We start from the raw sequence: 14,127 nt of genomic DNA, 5'->3' as shown, positions 1-14,127 counted from the left end.
CACTTCAGCCCTTTCATAAATCATAACGTCTTTCAACATATCATGTGTTCTTATATATAACAACATACAAATTCAGTTGTCAATCGTATAATGGCATGAGAAGCAAAACATAGTAATTCCTTCCATGTGAATAATATATGCAAGGTAAAGACAGTAAAAAGATGTATATAGTTTTTCTTAACTGCACAAATGTACCATAAAATCTGTAAGTATGTATTAATAAGCTTAGTGTATCTTCACACAATTCACCTTTCATTTCTGGATAAGCTGATATAAATACAGTATGGTCTGTTGTCTGTAAAGATGTGTAACTGTTCCTCACTAGAAAATACATATTGGTTTTTCCTGGCAACTTGGGTTCAAATCATAGTCCTCACATATCAGCAATAGTCACAATCGGTAGGATGTAAATGTCAAATTATCAATACATATGATGATGCAGATTACTCAATCAAAACAAAATGTATCTTATACTACAAATTAAATCACATGAAAATATCTTACATAACAAATATAAACAAACATAGGTACAAAAAATTAACATATGTATTGTTGGAAGTTTGTGCGTCAGAAAGGTATCGTAGAATGTGGCATCAGTGTTTTCGAGAAGAAAATGTCACATTAACTGGGTCACCTTGCATAAGCCACACGCATAGTACACAAAGATTGTGTACCCCCCTGAGGGATTGCAGTTATTGCACATAAGGTTTCAACTGAGTGACATTTCTTAAACTAAATTGCTTTTTTGATTTGGGATAGATAAGTCGGTAGGCGTTTGGATGTGGTTTTTCATAAACTTCAAATGGACCAATGTAAATATCGAAAAATTTATTGATCTCTCTATTGATTGCCTTGGATTTCTCATAACTTTTGGCTAAGACTAAATCACCTACATTGTACTGTGTAAACTTTCCTTTTGAGTCATGTTTAAGCTTTCTCTTGGCACAGTGTGTTTCAATATTTTTCTTTACTTTTTCCATTCTCTCGTCCGGTGTTAACTCATCACAGACAGGGAAAATGATTAATTCATACAACATGTTTGGTGGGTGTTTGTTAAAATGGACTTCATAAGGCATAAAGCCAGTTGTTGTATGTTGTAAGGTGTTCAAAACATCTTCAAAATCACATATGTAACTTCACCAATTTGTATGATCTTTAGAGCAGTAAGTACTACAAAGCCTGCCTATTTCACACATATAGCGCTCAGTTGGGTTACAAGATGGAGAATAAACAGAAATAAGGACGCGCTTAATATCTTCATCTTTCATGAAATCTTTCCAAATGTTAGATGTAAATTGGCTCCCATTGTCTGAAAGAATGGCTTTTGTGAAATAATCATTACAGAAACAGTTTAAAATTTTCCTGCTTGTTGCCTTCTTTAGTGGATACAATTTTACTAGTTTTAGTGAATAAGTCAACAACTACAAACAAATATGTATAACCCTCTTTAGTTCTCGGCAATTGGCCAAACAAATCAATTCCTATAAGCTCCAATTTGCCTTTTGGCACAATACTTTTTAAATAACCTTGGATTTTTTGATTTCACCAATCACGTTTTTGTATAACCAGTCTTACTCTTCTAAACATATTATTAAAACAGACATTTTCCTTAAGTTTGTCTGTGCATTTCATGATTCCACAGTGTCCATAGCTCTCATGTGTGTACTTAATTAAAACGTCAACACATTGTATAGGCCAACAAACCTTCCAGATGTCAGAGTCAGTGTTATGTCTTCTGAATAAAATCCCTTTAAAGTTTTGATAATACTTGCCAACCTTTTCATAACCCTTTTTACCAATAAGGCTTTTCACAAGTTTCAAATCATCATCATGGTTCTGGTATCTCCTAAGCTGACTGCAGATGTTAGTAATTTCCTTTTCAACCTTAATCCCTCTCATGTACATTATTTTAAACACTTTGTTATCCAATAGTTCTTCTTCCTGACCACCCCCCACAGGTAATCTAGACAACGCATCAGCAGTTACATTCTGATCCTCTTTTATATACTGAATGCTATAATCAAATTGTTGCAAAAATATGGCCCACCTGTTTAATCTACTATTGAAAAGTTTACAGTCTTGAATATAACATAGAGCTTTGTGATCCATGAAAACTATGACTTTATGGCCTGCTAGATAGTTCCTGTATTTAGTGAAACCCCATACAATGGCGAGTAGTTCCTTCTCAGTCACCGTGTAATTACGTTCATGTTTCTGCAGACCTCGACTGGCAAAGCTGATTGAAAGATGTTCTATTTTTCCATCAATTTCCTTCTGTTGAAACAAATGTACACCCAATCCGTAATTTGAACTATCTGTCATTAGGCAAAATGGCAGTAAAAGGTCAGGTCTGTGGAGTAATTGACTGTTATTTAGTTGTTGTTTGATCTCATCGAATGCTGCTTGACACTGATCTGTCCATTCCCATATGGTGTTCTTTTTTTAATAGCTCTCTCAAACACGGTGCATTTAAAGCTTGGATGCTGACATACTTACAATAAAAATTACGTAGACCATAAAATGACCTCAGCTGTTTCTTGTTCTTTGGACATGAAAACTGGATAATTGCAGAAATTTTATCACTATCAGGTAGAATGCCTTCTCTGTTAATTATATGGCCTAAAAACTTAAAGTCTGATACTCCAAATTTGCATTTACTTAATTTAAGGGTCATACTGCCTTGTCTGAACTTATTGGCTAATTTGTACAAGGTATCAAGGTGTTCCTCCCAAGTTTTGCTGGTTATTAATATATCATCCACATAAATAATTAGTTTAGATAGTAGTTCACTTCCAATCACATGATCCAAAGCTCGAATAAACTCAGCTACAGACACATTCAGCCTGAACGGAACAACACAATACTGAAAACATTTACCATTATGTAAAATGGCTGTGTACTGCCTTGAATCCTGTGCTAATGTGATTAGATGAAAGCCTGAGGTCAAATCCAGGCTAGAAAAATATTTTGTGTCATTGAATTTGTACAGGAGTTCCTCCATGGATTCAGGATGATCTGTTTCTCTTTCTATAAACTTATTCAGGTAATGTGAATCCAATACCAGCCTAACACCACCATCCTTTTTTGAAATACAGACCATTAGGTTGTTATGTGGACTGTGACTTCTCTCTACTATTCTCCATTTTTGCATTTTCTGGAGTTCCCTCTCCACTTCTTTCCTTTTACAGATGGGTACCCCATAAGGCTTAATGAAAAAGGGTTCGTGTGGCTTTAACTTCAAATGACATTCATAATCTTTGACCCTACCAGGTTGATCACTAAAAATGTTACAGTTTTCCCAGAGAAAATTTTCTAATTCCTGCTTTTCAGACTCAATCAAGTCATTTGCTTCTTTTACCTTTTCTGATATGGTTAGGGAGTAACTATCATCAACCAAATTCTGGTTATTGTGATTCCAATTTTCCTCTTCCTCCATGTAATGGCTACACTCTGGATAAATTATTTCCCTAATATGGTTACTACTGTTTTTACTTGAATGCAACTGGATCACTACTTTTCCTTGAATACTGGCCTTTGGTTCAGTGAACAGTAATTCTGAATTTTGCCAATCAAAACTCACCTTTGCTTTAACTATCCAGTCCATCCCTAAAATCATTTGCTCATTGAGGTCTGGAATAACTAAACAACCATGTTCAAAATTAATGTTGCCAACAGAAAATCTAATTAAAGCTTGTTTATTTATTAACTTACTAAACTTGCCAGTGGCACCTTTAATCCGTACACCTGTGATGGGAAATTCGATGTACCTTTCAGTGTCTTTTATCCTGTTCCTCAACTTGGCTGAAATACTACTAATGGGACTACCAGTGTCAATCAAAGTCCTCACCAATTGTAAACACTTATTTCTACGTAAGGGCTACCTAAGGTAATATTTGGGTCACTATTTACATTCTCTGCCAGCAAGTCACTTTCTAATTCAGTTGTGTCGATGTTGTTACATACTTCTTCACCACAGGTTTCAATGTCAGAATCAACATAAGATTGAGTGTCATTATGATTAGAATTAAATAGACATGAGACAGATACCTTTCTTTCATTAGACTTAAAATTATCTTTCATGGATGGATCTGATTTGATGACTTCACTTTCCTTATTATTTTCTAAACAAACTTCATTTTCACTGATAATAGATTCCAAAATCTTCTCACCTATTAAGTTAGCTTGTTCCTTCGTATTAGTAGATTTACTTAAGATTTCTTTTATACAAATTGGTACCAATACATTGTTTGCACTCTTAATATCTTCACATTAACCAACTTCGCATTCAGAGTTACTTTCAGCTGCAACACCATTATCAGTAACTTCAACATAAATAATGCCATCTAATTCCTCTTGTGTACATATATCATCAAATACATCATCTTTCACAACACTATCTTTATCAAAATCATCATCAAAATAATCTGTGGGTGATGCCTTTGCATGCACATCTGCCTTAAGTACTAAGTGTTCAACATCTGAAGTTACACTACTGAAATCGCTACCTTTTTCATTATCTGAGTCAGGTGTTATTTCCTCATTTTGGCTACCAATTTCTATTAATATAGATACCTCATTATCCTTACCTTCATCAGAAAACAAGCTAGTGATACCATACATATCATAAGTTCTGTCTACATCAGGTGTTAATTTGTCATCAATTAATGCTAAGTCATGTTCATTAAGTTCAAACTGTGGTCCTGCTTGAGTATGTGCATTGTTCAATTCACTCAACATGTGATCCCAAAAGTTTTGCTTATAACTAGTATCATCTAAGTAGTAGTCCCTATTTACATTACATTTATGATTGCTTTTATGTTTCCGTCTCTCTAACCTCCTATTTGCCTGGTTTGTGCCATAATTATTCACCTCAAATTGACAGGCTCCCAACGAGGTGGTTACCTGTTTCCCTGATTGGAATTGCTGTTGTGAGGCTGGTTACTGTTTCTCTGTTCTTGATGGTTTTCGTGTCTGTAGTAACTACTGTTTTGGTTACCACGCCAGTTATTATTTCTGTGCCCATTAAATTGTTGTGACCCCCCATTCCTATTGTGAGTGTTTCAGAGGTTTTGATTGTACTGTCTGTCATCATTCTGCCATGCACGGTCAATTTTGTCTACATAACGTAAAAATTCGTCAACACTGTCATCTGGTCCATATACAAGTCCCCACTGAAAATGGTGTGGCAGGCGCCGTTTCAGTGCGTCAATCTGTATCAGTTCGTCCAAAGGTTTGCTCAAATGTGACAATGTCCCTAATTGTTTTTCACAAAATTCTCGCACGCTAATTGCAAGACCTGTGTGATATTTGCTACCGTTAAGAAATTCAGATTTTATTCTTGGCTGTTTGTTTTCCGACCAAACCTTTGCCAAGAATTGGCGTTCAAAATCGGCAAAACGCGTAGTATTTGTATCAATGTTTTGGTTCACCCATGTAAGGGCTTCACCATCCAAAAAATGTTTCGCAAATTTAACTTTAGCTGGACTCTGGCATGTTAGGTTAGAAACTGTCTTTGCACTGATGCACAAAGTCAACTGGATGCAATTTCGCATCACCTGGGTAACATTTTAAACTAACATTGTTACAACTATGCACAAACATCTGATTTGAATCAAAATTGGACATTATATTATTTTGCAATTTTGAAACTTCAGAGCTGACTGTTTGCAGTTCTATTGTTACCCTTTCTACTTTCTCGTCAATACGAGATATCTTATCAGAAACAACTTCAGAATTTAATTTCAATCTTTCCCCTACCAATTCTTTTTCTGAAACAAAGAGTTCCTGCAACATTTTTTACTCGTCTTTTCAGTCCACTAATTCATTTAAAACGACTACTTCCATGTTTTTGACACGTTCGTTAACTAATTCAATGCTTTTGTTTGTGTCTTTAAATTCGGATATTGTGAAAGCCTCCAAACAGTCAACTTTGGTTTCTACCGTTTCTATGTCACATGCAACAATTTGTACTTTGTTATTTGTTGCATTGATTTCTTCTCTCGGTGATTTCAAATTTTGCTCCAGCTTTTCTTTGACCTATTTAATGTTGCTACCTAATTGGTTATTTTGAGTTACCAATTGTTCTAGTTTATTATTCAACAATTGAGATATCTGATCAATTAAATTCGGTTGCTGATTTGCTCCCGAAAAACCATGAAAGGGCGAAGAACTACTGCTCGCGAAATTTGCTTCACTGTTTAAGTGTACATTTGAAGTAGAAGCATGAAATTGACGGCCTGACCGCGTGGTCATGCCTATTCGATTTAACTGAGTTTCGCTCATTTTGATCAAAGTGGCTAACACTAGACAAAACACTTTCCTGCCTGTCAGGTGAAATTGTCACACACACACAATGAAACAAAAACAGAAAATTGTAGGACACTGTCTGCGACTGAAATAAAAACAATTAAAAAGGGTACTTATCTGATTCATTTGCGATGTCATTCCAGAATTTCACTTTTGCTCCTGGCGACTTCCATGGCGCAGTCTGCAACGTACAACATTATGGTTCCTACCTCTTGTACATGGAATTCTTGCGAGTCGTCCTCTGCATTGCAAATGTTTTGAGTGAAATGCCCAGTCGATGCACTGTTGTTTTCACGTCATTTCTACCAACATTGAGAGTTGTTTAGTTTTCGGGGTTTTGTAAAATTCCTGGATTCATGCCTCGTCCCTGTGCAGCCTATGAAAAGGATTGCGGAAGACTCCCAGATAAATTCCAAAGTACAGTGCAGCTTTAATACCAATATATTTCCAGGACTCTGGTGTCCGAGCCTGGTGAACTGTACCGGTTACATCACATGTACCCAAAGTTGACATCAAACGACACAGAGTTCACAACAATCAAAAAACAAGTGAGCCTACAATACATTTGCTCGCAACCCTAGCCAAAAAACGAGTGCCCCAAGGTGCCTGCGTGACCTCTATTTATACTTTTGCTAACAATTACCTACAATGAAAATTACAATTTTATGTAAAATCACAATTAAAAGTTGAACCGAATATGAGATACACATTGCTAAAAATTTACAATCTCAGTGCTGAACAAGGTGAACCTGTTTTCAACTTAGTTACGAGTAAATATAACATTTTCTGACTAATTATGTTACAGGTAACAATTACATTTCTAAATTTGTTTATAACAAATCAACTAGTGTCCGAATTTTAGTGCTAACATATATCGAAGATTCAATTAACATGCTTTATTTACATGTTCTATTTAAATTGTTGAAGTAATTTTATAATGATAAGTTTACTGGTACATCCTGACCATGTGCTCTATTTCTTTCGATTAGTTATAGTATTAATCTCACATTTATATTATGTTTCTCACATAAGAACAATGTTAATCAGCAAAGCATCGTTTTCGAATTATATGTATACTGAAATAGTATTTTTTTTTGTATGTAATTTGGAAACAGGTCACTATACAATTGGACAATTAGGACTGGTGTTTATCTTTAATGCTCTCCGAGGGGTTCTGGTAGGTAGCAATGAGATACAGTAATTTTTCAGTATGATGGGGAGGTTCCCTTGATAGGTGAGGAAGGGGAAGCTAAGCTGTTGGGTGGATGGTGTGGTGACAGTGAATTAATAGAGACTGAGGCAATGATGGAAATAAAAGAAAGGTTCAGGAGTGGAATTAAAATACAAGGTGAAAGGATATCAATGATACAATTCGCTGATGACATTGCTATCCTGAGTGAAAGTGAAGAAGAATTAAGTGATCTGCTGAACGGAATGAACAGTCTAATGAGTACACAGTATGGTTTGAGAGTAAATCGGAGAAAGACGAAGGTAATGAGAAGTAGTAGAAATGAGAACAGCGAGAAACTTAACATCAGGACTGATGGTCACGAAGTCAGTGAAGTTAAGGAATTCTGCTACCTAGGCAGTAAAATAACCAATGACGGACGGAGCAAGGAGGACATCAAAAGCACACTCGCTATGGCAAAAAAGGCATTTCTGGCCAAGAGAAGTCTACTAATATCAAATACCGGCCTTAATTTGAGGAAGAAATTTCTGAGGATGTACGTCTGGAATACAGCATTGTATGGTAGTGAAACATGGACTGTGGGAAAACCGGAACAGAAGAGAATCGAAGCATTTGATATGTGGTGCTATAGACAAATGTTGAAAATTAGGTGGACTGATAAGGTAAGGATTGAGGAGGTTCTACGCAGAATCAGAGAGGAAAGGAATATGTGGAAAACACTGATAAGGAGAAGGAACAAGATGATAGGACATCTGCTAAGACATGAGGGAATGACTTCCATGGTACTAGAGGGAGCTGTAGAGGGCAAAAACTGTAGAGGAAGACAGAGATTAGAATACGTCAAGCAAATAATTGAGGACGTAGGTTGCAAGTGCTACTCTGAGATGAAGAGGTTAGCACAGGAAAGGAATTCATGGCGGGCCGCATCAAACCAGTCAGTAGACTGATGACCCAAAAGAAAGAAAGGAAAAAAAATGATTGACACAGGTTAATGGAGTAGCTTTTGAATCTGTCTATATTGTTTGCTTTCCGTTATTTTCCCTTTACTGCCCAAAGATATAATTACTGTTTCCTGAAAGCAGAAAAAAGTGTTACCTTTCAAGTGCTGCAGTGGGGCAAACCAACATATTAATGCTTGGCTGAAATTGACATTTAATTTTCTTGTGTTTTTTAAATTTCAGATTAATGTTTCGTAAATAATTGATCTATTTCACTAATGATACTTTATATGTTGCTTGTTACTTAAAAATTATATATTCTGAAATTAATTAAATGTTCCAGTTTTGCTGTTATTTATAAATTATTCAAATAGTCCATAATAATAATAATTTCCATTTATAGATTATCAGTAGCCTCCAGTGATAAACAAGACCAGGAGGAATATGCAGAACTGTTAAAGACCTCTCATGAATTACTGTCTGCTTTGATTCGTCTGAAGAAGGCTGTTTGGGCAACTCGTGTAAAAGCTGAATCATTGTGGTGAGTTATTATTGGTTCTTATATTTTTGTGATAAGCTTCCAAAGTAGTATAAAGTATTGTGTGTGTTTAAAAAAAATCAAAATAGTATAATTAGAGGTTCCCAAAAATAGCATGGGGAAAGATGATCACTTGCTGCTCATAAAAATCATTCTATGGCAGACAGATTGATCATTGTAAATTACCTTTTAAATCAGTGTTCTGTGTCATAGTGGACATAAATACTGCTTAAATGGGTTCAGGTAGCCTCTGACGGATTTTGGGGGGGGGGGGGGAGAGTGTGTGTGTTGGGGTGGGGGGAGGGGCTACTGTAGTATATGCTCTCTCGTGTGTCTTTCCACTACTCAATGCCTCCAGTATGCAGCAAGTGAATGTTTTCCCTAATACCAATTTTTGTCCTCCATTCAGAAATTCTTGTCATTTTATTAATCTCTAAGGATTCAGTAGATGTGGTTTAATTTCTAATGTTAGTGAGTTGGAGACAGTTGTCTATGACCATCTCATCATCTTTTAAAATTAACTATTTTATATCCTTTAAAATATGCAGAGGTTACCGTATTTACTCAAATCTACGCCGCACTCGAATCTAAGCCGCGCTTGAAAAATGAGACTCGAAATCAAGGGAAAAAAAATTTCCCGAATCTAAACTGCACCTGAAATTTGCAACTCGAAATTCAAATGGAGAGAGAAGTTTTAGGCCGCACCTCCAAATCGAAACAAAGGTGGTCCATTGTAACATGAGACACAATTTAGGTCAAATGAATGATGATACAGCTACAGTAGTTCGGTTCAAATCGTAAGCTTAGCAGTTAAGCTTTACCAGGTAGCCATTGCTATGCGTCAGGCACTCTGTCCGTATTTATACGGATACCCTTCCTTTTTCATGTGCTTCGTCTGGTTTGAATTGATTGCTTATTTTCCTTTGATCTGATTAAGTGCCGTTCTCTTTGTTATAGGTGTTTACGTCACTCTAAGCTGAAAATGCATTACTGTACTGTGTCAAGCATTGTTTGTCGCATTCTGATAATCAGTGTTTATGGCCTGTCGCCGATCACAGCATGGCTTGCTTTTGTCCACGCTACCGCCGTTAACAATTAAAAACCAATTCAAAAGAAAGAGAGAGAGAGAGAGAGAGAGAGAGAGAGAGAGAGAGAGAGAGAGAGAGAGAGAGGAATCCTCTCATTAGCGAAACAATGGGAAGAGACTGCTGTTTGTTGTTACTTACACCACTACTTTCTTTGATAATGATCAACAAGAACCAAATAATAGACTGCGGATGATAGAAGATGTAATCAACGAGAGTTTAGAGAAAATTTCTCTCCGTTTGAAAATCTTTGCAGATGCCTCTTTAGTACATTACATTCTGCACAGAAATTAGTCATCTTAGATTTAAAAATCTAGTCAATTGCCATGCTTCATTTCTGACTGTTTCACTATTAAGCATAAGAATAATACGAATATAAATATGACACGATATGTATATTCTTCCGCGTTTGCTGTTGTCTCACTCTAGTTTCATAGTTAATTAGGCAGACAGGATTTAAATGAGATAGCAGCAAACACGAAAGAATACATGGCAAAATGTTTATATTCTTATGGTGAAGAGAATACTGCATGTCATTCACAGTTCATAAAAGTTCGTATTAGCAACTATCTCTTGTCACAGGTAGGAAAAAATTCAGAACGTAGAGTAGGCCAAATTGACAAACATACCAAACAGTCTTGCCAGTCGGACGTTCGTAGTACATTGAAATGTTGCTACATTCGAAGATGAACAATACGGAATTTGTATTTACTTCGTTAGATAATGTATGAAAATACAGTGGTCGAAACTCGGGGCGGAGAAAAAAAGCTCGTCTTCCACGTTCTTTATAAATTTATTTACTGACACAGAGGTTTTGGCGCCAGCATTTATCTTTATACCTGCAAAGCATGCCTGTGTAGGGCTACATATATTCGACGGCAGAAGTTAGTTGTGGAGGCACCTATCAACATTTTTTCAGAACTTCCGTTTACTTTGCACTCGATTCTAAGCCGCAGGCGGTTTTTTGGATTACAAAAACCAGAAAAAAGTGCGGCTTAGATTCGAGTAAATACGGTACTAAAAATATGAACTATGTAGTACTTAAATTTTATTTATGGAACTTGTTTTCCAACTTAGATCTAAGACACCGCCAGTCTGGGGGTTGTCACCTTGTAGGATAACATCTCTGGAAAGGTTCAGAATCACACTGTGCTTATATAGTAACACAATTCACGTTTCCGTCGCACTTCACATAGTGTAGACCGGAAACCGTCTGATAGGCATGCCCGATGTGAACTGACTGGGCACGGCCCGTGCTGCCTGGGTTGTAGTTGTTCCGCCGGCAGAGGTCGCAGCCGAATTCTCGCGTGTCCTCTGGTGGACAGGACTTTACTTGCAACAACTACTGTCCGTGACACGCCGTGCCGATATGCGCCTCCCGCAATTTTTCTGGTGGCTACTGCAGCTTATGATCATTGTAGTCTTGTGTTAATCTGTTATAGTGGGCCATGGCTCAGAATCTCTAGTGTTAGCGGTTTAGTTGGTGTATCAGTGACACATCTGCTAGGGTGATTGAACATAAATACTGCCACTGCTAATTTATTTACAGTGTGCGTATCTGAGTACTGTTAATCTCACTACTATGGAGAAAACAGAGAAACACAAAGTGTAGCAGTCATCAGTAATTTTCATTTGTGTAGCCATTTATACACTGATGAACCAAAACATTAATAACCACTGCGCACCACAATACTGAATGCCACCTGGTAACATTGGAGGCATGTGACACAGAAAAGAAAATGTATAAGTGGAGCAGAAACGAATGGGGAATCATTCTAATAACAATAATGACCACAAATGGGGAAATTAATTGGTACAAGAGACTTTGGCAAAGTCAAACAGTGGAAAATCCAGGATGGAATAATGACACCATTGTGAAAAGGATAGATTGCTACTCACCATATAGAGGAGACGTTGAGTCTCAGACAGGCACAACAAAAAGACTGCTATGCATTTAAGCTTTCAGCCAAAAAAGGTCCTTCTAAGGTAGAAAACACACACACTTTCACACAAGTGCAACTCATATACGTAACCACTGTCAGTGTCCACTGAAGCCGGACTGTTCGATGAGTAGCAATCTATCCTTTTCATAATATTTTTTATAAAGGGTAGATGGTTATGGCCCATTGTTGGGTGGACATACATGCCTCGTTGTAGAATGTGGAGGTCAGAGGCTTCCTCCTTCTGTTAAGCAGCATAAGAGGCAGTCTGTAGCGGATCTGATGACAGAGTGCAATGCTGGTGCAGGGACAAGTGTTATGGACCGTTCAGCACACATTGTTAAATATGTGGCTCCACAGCAGACAGCCCCTACATGTTCTCAGGTAGACCGAGCAACATCATCAATTATGATTGGAGTTGGCACAGGATTATCAAGAGTTCACTGGAGATAAAAGGAAATGGGTTGTCTGGTCAGATGAATCACTCATTACACCAGGTTGATGATCATGTTGGGATACACCATCATCTAGTCGAACTGTAGGCCAATGGGTACGATATCATGCAGTGGGGAATATTCACCTAAACTTCCGTGGTAACAGAAGACAGTGTGACAACTGTGAACTAAATGAATATTAATGTAGACCATGTGCATCCCTTCATGCTCAATGTGTTTCTGGACAGTGATGGCATCATCTAGCGGGATAACTGTGTATATCTCAAGGCTACAGTCTTGCTGTGATAGTATGAGGAGCATGATAGTGATTCATGTCTTATCCACCAAATTTGCCTCTCTTAACCTGATGGAACCCATGTGGAACTCTATCGGACACCAGATTCACTCTGACAAACCACCGGCCCATGTTGTTGTTGTGGTCTTCAGTCTAGAGACTGGTTTGATGCAGCTCTTCATGCTACTCTATCCTGTGCAAGCTTCTTCATCTCACAGTACCTACTGCAACCTACATCCTTCTAAATCTGCTTAGTGTATTCATCTCTTGGTCTCGCTCTACCGTTTTTACCCTCCATGCTGCCCTCTAATACTAAATTGGTGATCACTTGATGCCTCAGAACATGTCCTACCAACCAATCCCTTCTTCTAGTCAAGTTGTACCACAAATTTCTCTTATCCCCAATTCCTTTCAATACCTTCTCATTAGTTATGTCCTCTACCCGTCTAATCTTCAGCATTCTTCTGTAGCACCACATTTTGAAAGCTTCTATTCTCTTCTTGTATAAACTGTTTATCATCCATGTTTCATTTCCACACATGGCTACACTCCACACAACTACTTTCAGAGAAAGACTTCCCAACACTTAAATCTAAACTCGATGTTAACAAATTTCTCTCCTTCAGAAATGCTTTCTTTGCCATTGCCAGCCTACATTTTATATCCTCTCTACTTCGGCCACCATCAGTTATTTTGCTCCCCAAATAGCAAACGTCATTTACTACTGTAAGTGTCTCATTTCCTAATCTAATTCCCTCAGTATCACCCGACTTAATTCGACTACATTCCATTATTGTCCTTTAGCTTTTGTTGATGTTCATAAACCTCAAAGTTTTTATTTTTTCTCCGTGGATTTTAATTCCTACTCCAAATTTTTCTTTTCGTTCCTTCACTGCTTGTTCAATATACATCTTGAATAACATCGGGGAAAGGCTACAACCCTGTCTCACTCCCTTCCCAACCACTGCTTCCCTTTCATGTCCCTCGACTCTTATAACCACCATCTGGTTTCTGTACAAATTGTAAATAGCCTTTCGCTTCCTGTATTTTACCCCTGCCACCTTCAGAATTTGAAAGAAAGTATTCCAGTCAACATTGTCAAAAGCTTTCTTTAAGTCAACAAATGTTAGAAACGTAGGTTTGCCCTTCCTTAATCTGTCTTCCAAGATAAGTCGTAAGGTCAGTATTGCCTCACGTGTTCCAACATTTCTACGAAATCCAAACTGATCTTCCCCGAGGTCAGCGTCTCCCAGTTTTTCCATTCATCTGTAAAGAATTTGTGTTAGTATTTTGCAGCCATGACTTATTAAACTGATAGTTCTGTAATTTTCACATCTGTCAACACCTGCTTTATTTGGGACTGGAATTATTATATTCTTCTTGAAGTCTGAGGTTATTTTGC

General features: G+C 37.3%; 1 protein-coding gene across 1 annotated transcript in view; it reads left to right on the top strand.

The window, feature by feature from the left end:
- The window catches only part of LOC124721367, a 289,081-nt gene that overhangs the window by 223,579 nt on the left and 51,375 nt on the right, over positions 1-14,127 (top strand). The window contains exon 18 of the mRNA XM_047246301.1: positions 8,837-8,974. Within this exon, the coding sequence (XP_047102257.1) occupies positions 8,837-8,974 (138 nt within the window). The remainder of the gene's footprint in view (positions 1-8,836; positions 8,975-14,127) is intronic.

The sequence above is a fragment of the Schistocerca piceifrons genome, chromosome X (genome assembly GCF_021461385.2).
Source record: "Schistocerca piceifrons isolate TAMUIC-IGC-003096 chromosome X, iqSchPice1.1, whole genome shotgun sequence".
NCBI lineage: Eukaryota > Metazoa > Arthropoda > Insecta > Orthoptera > Acrididae > Schistocerca > Schistocerca piceifrons.
Note: the sequence above shows the minus strand (reverse complement) of the source record. Positions and strands in the feature narration are given on the sequence as shown.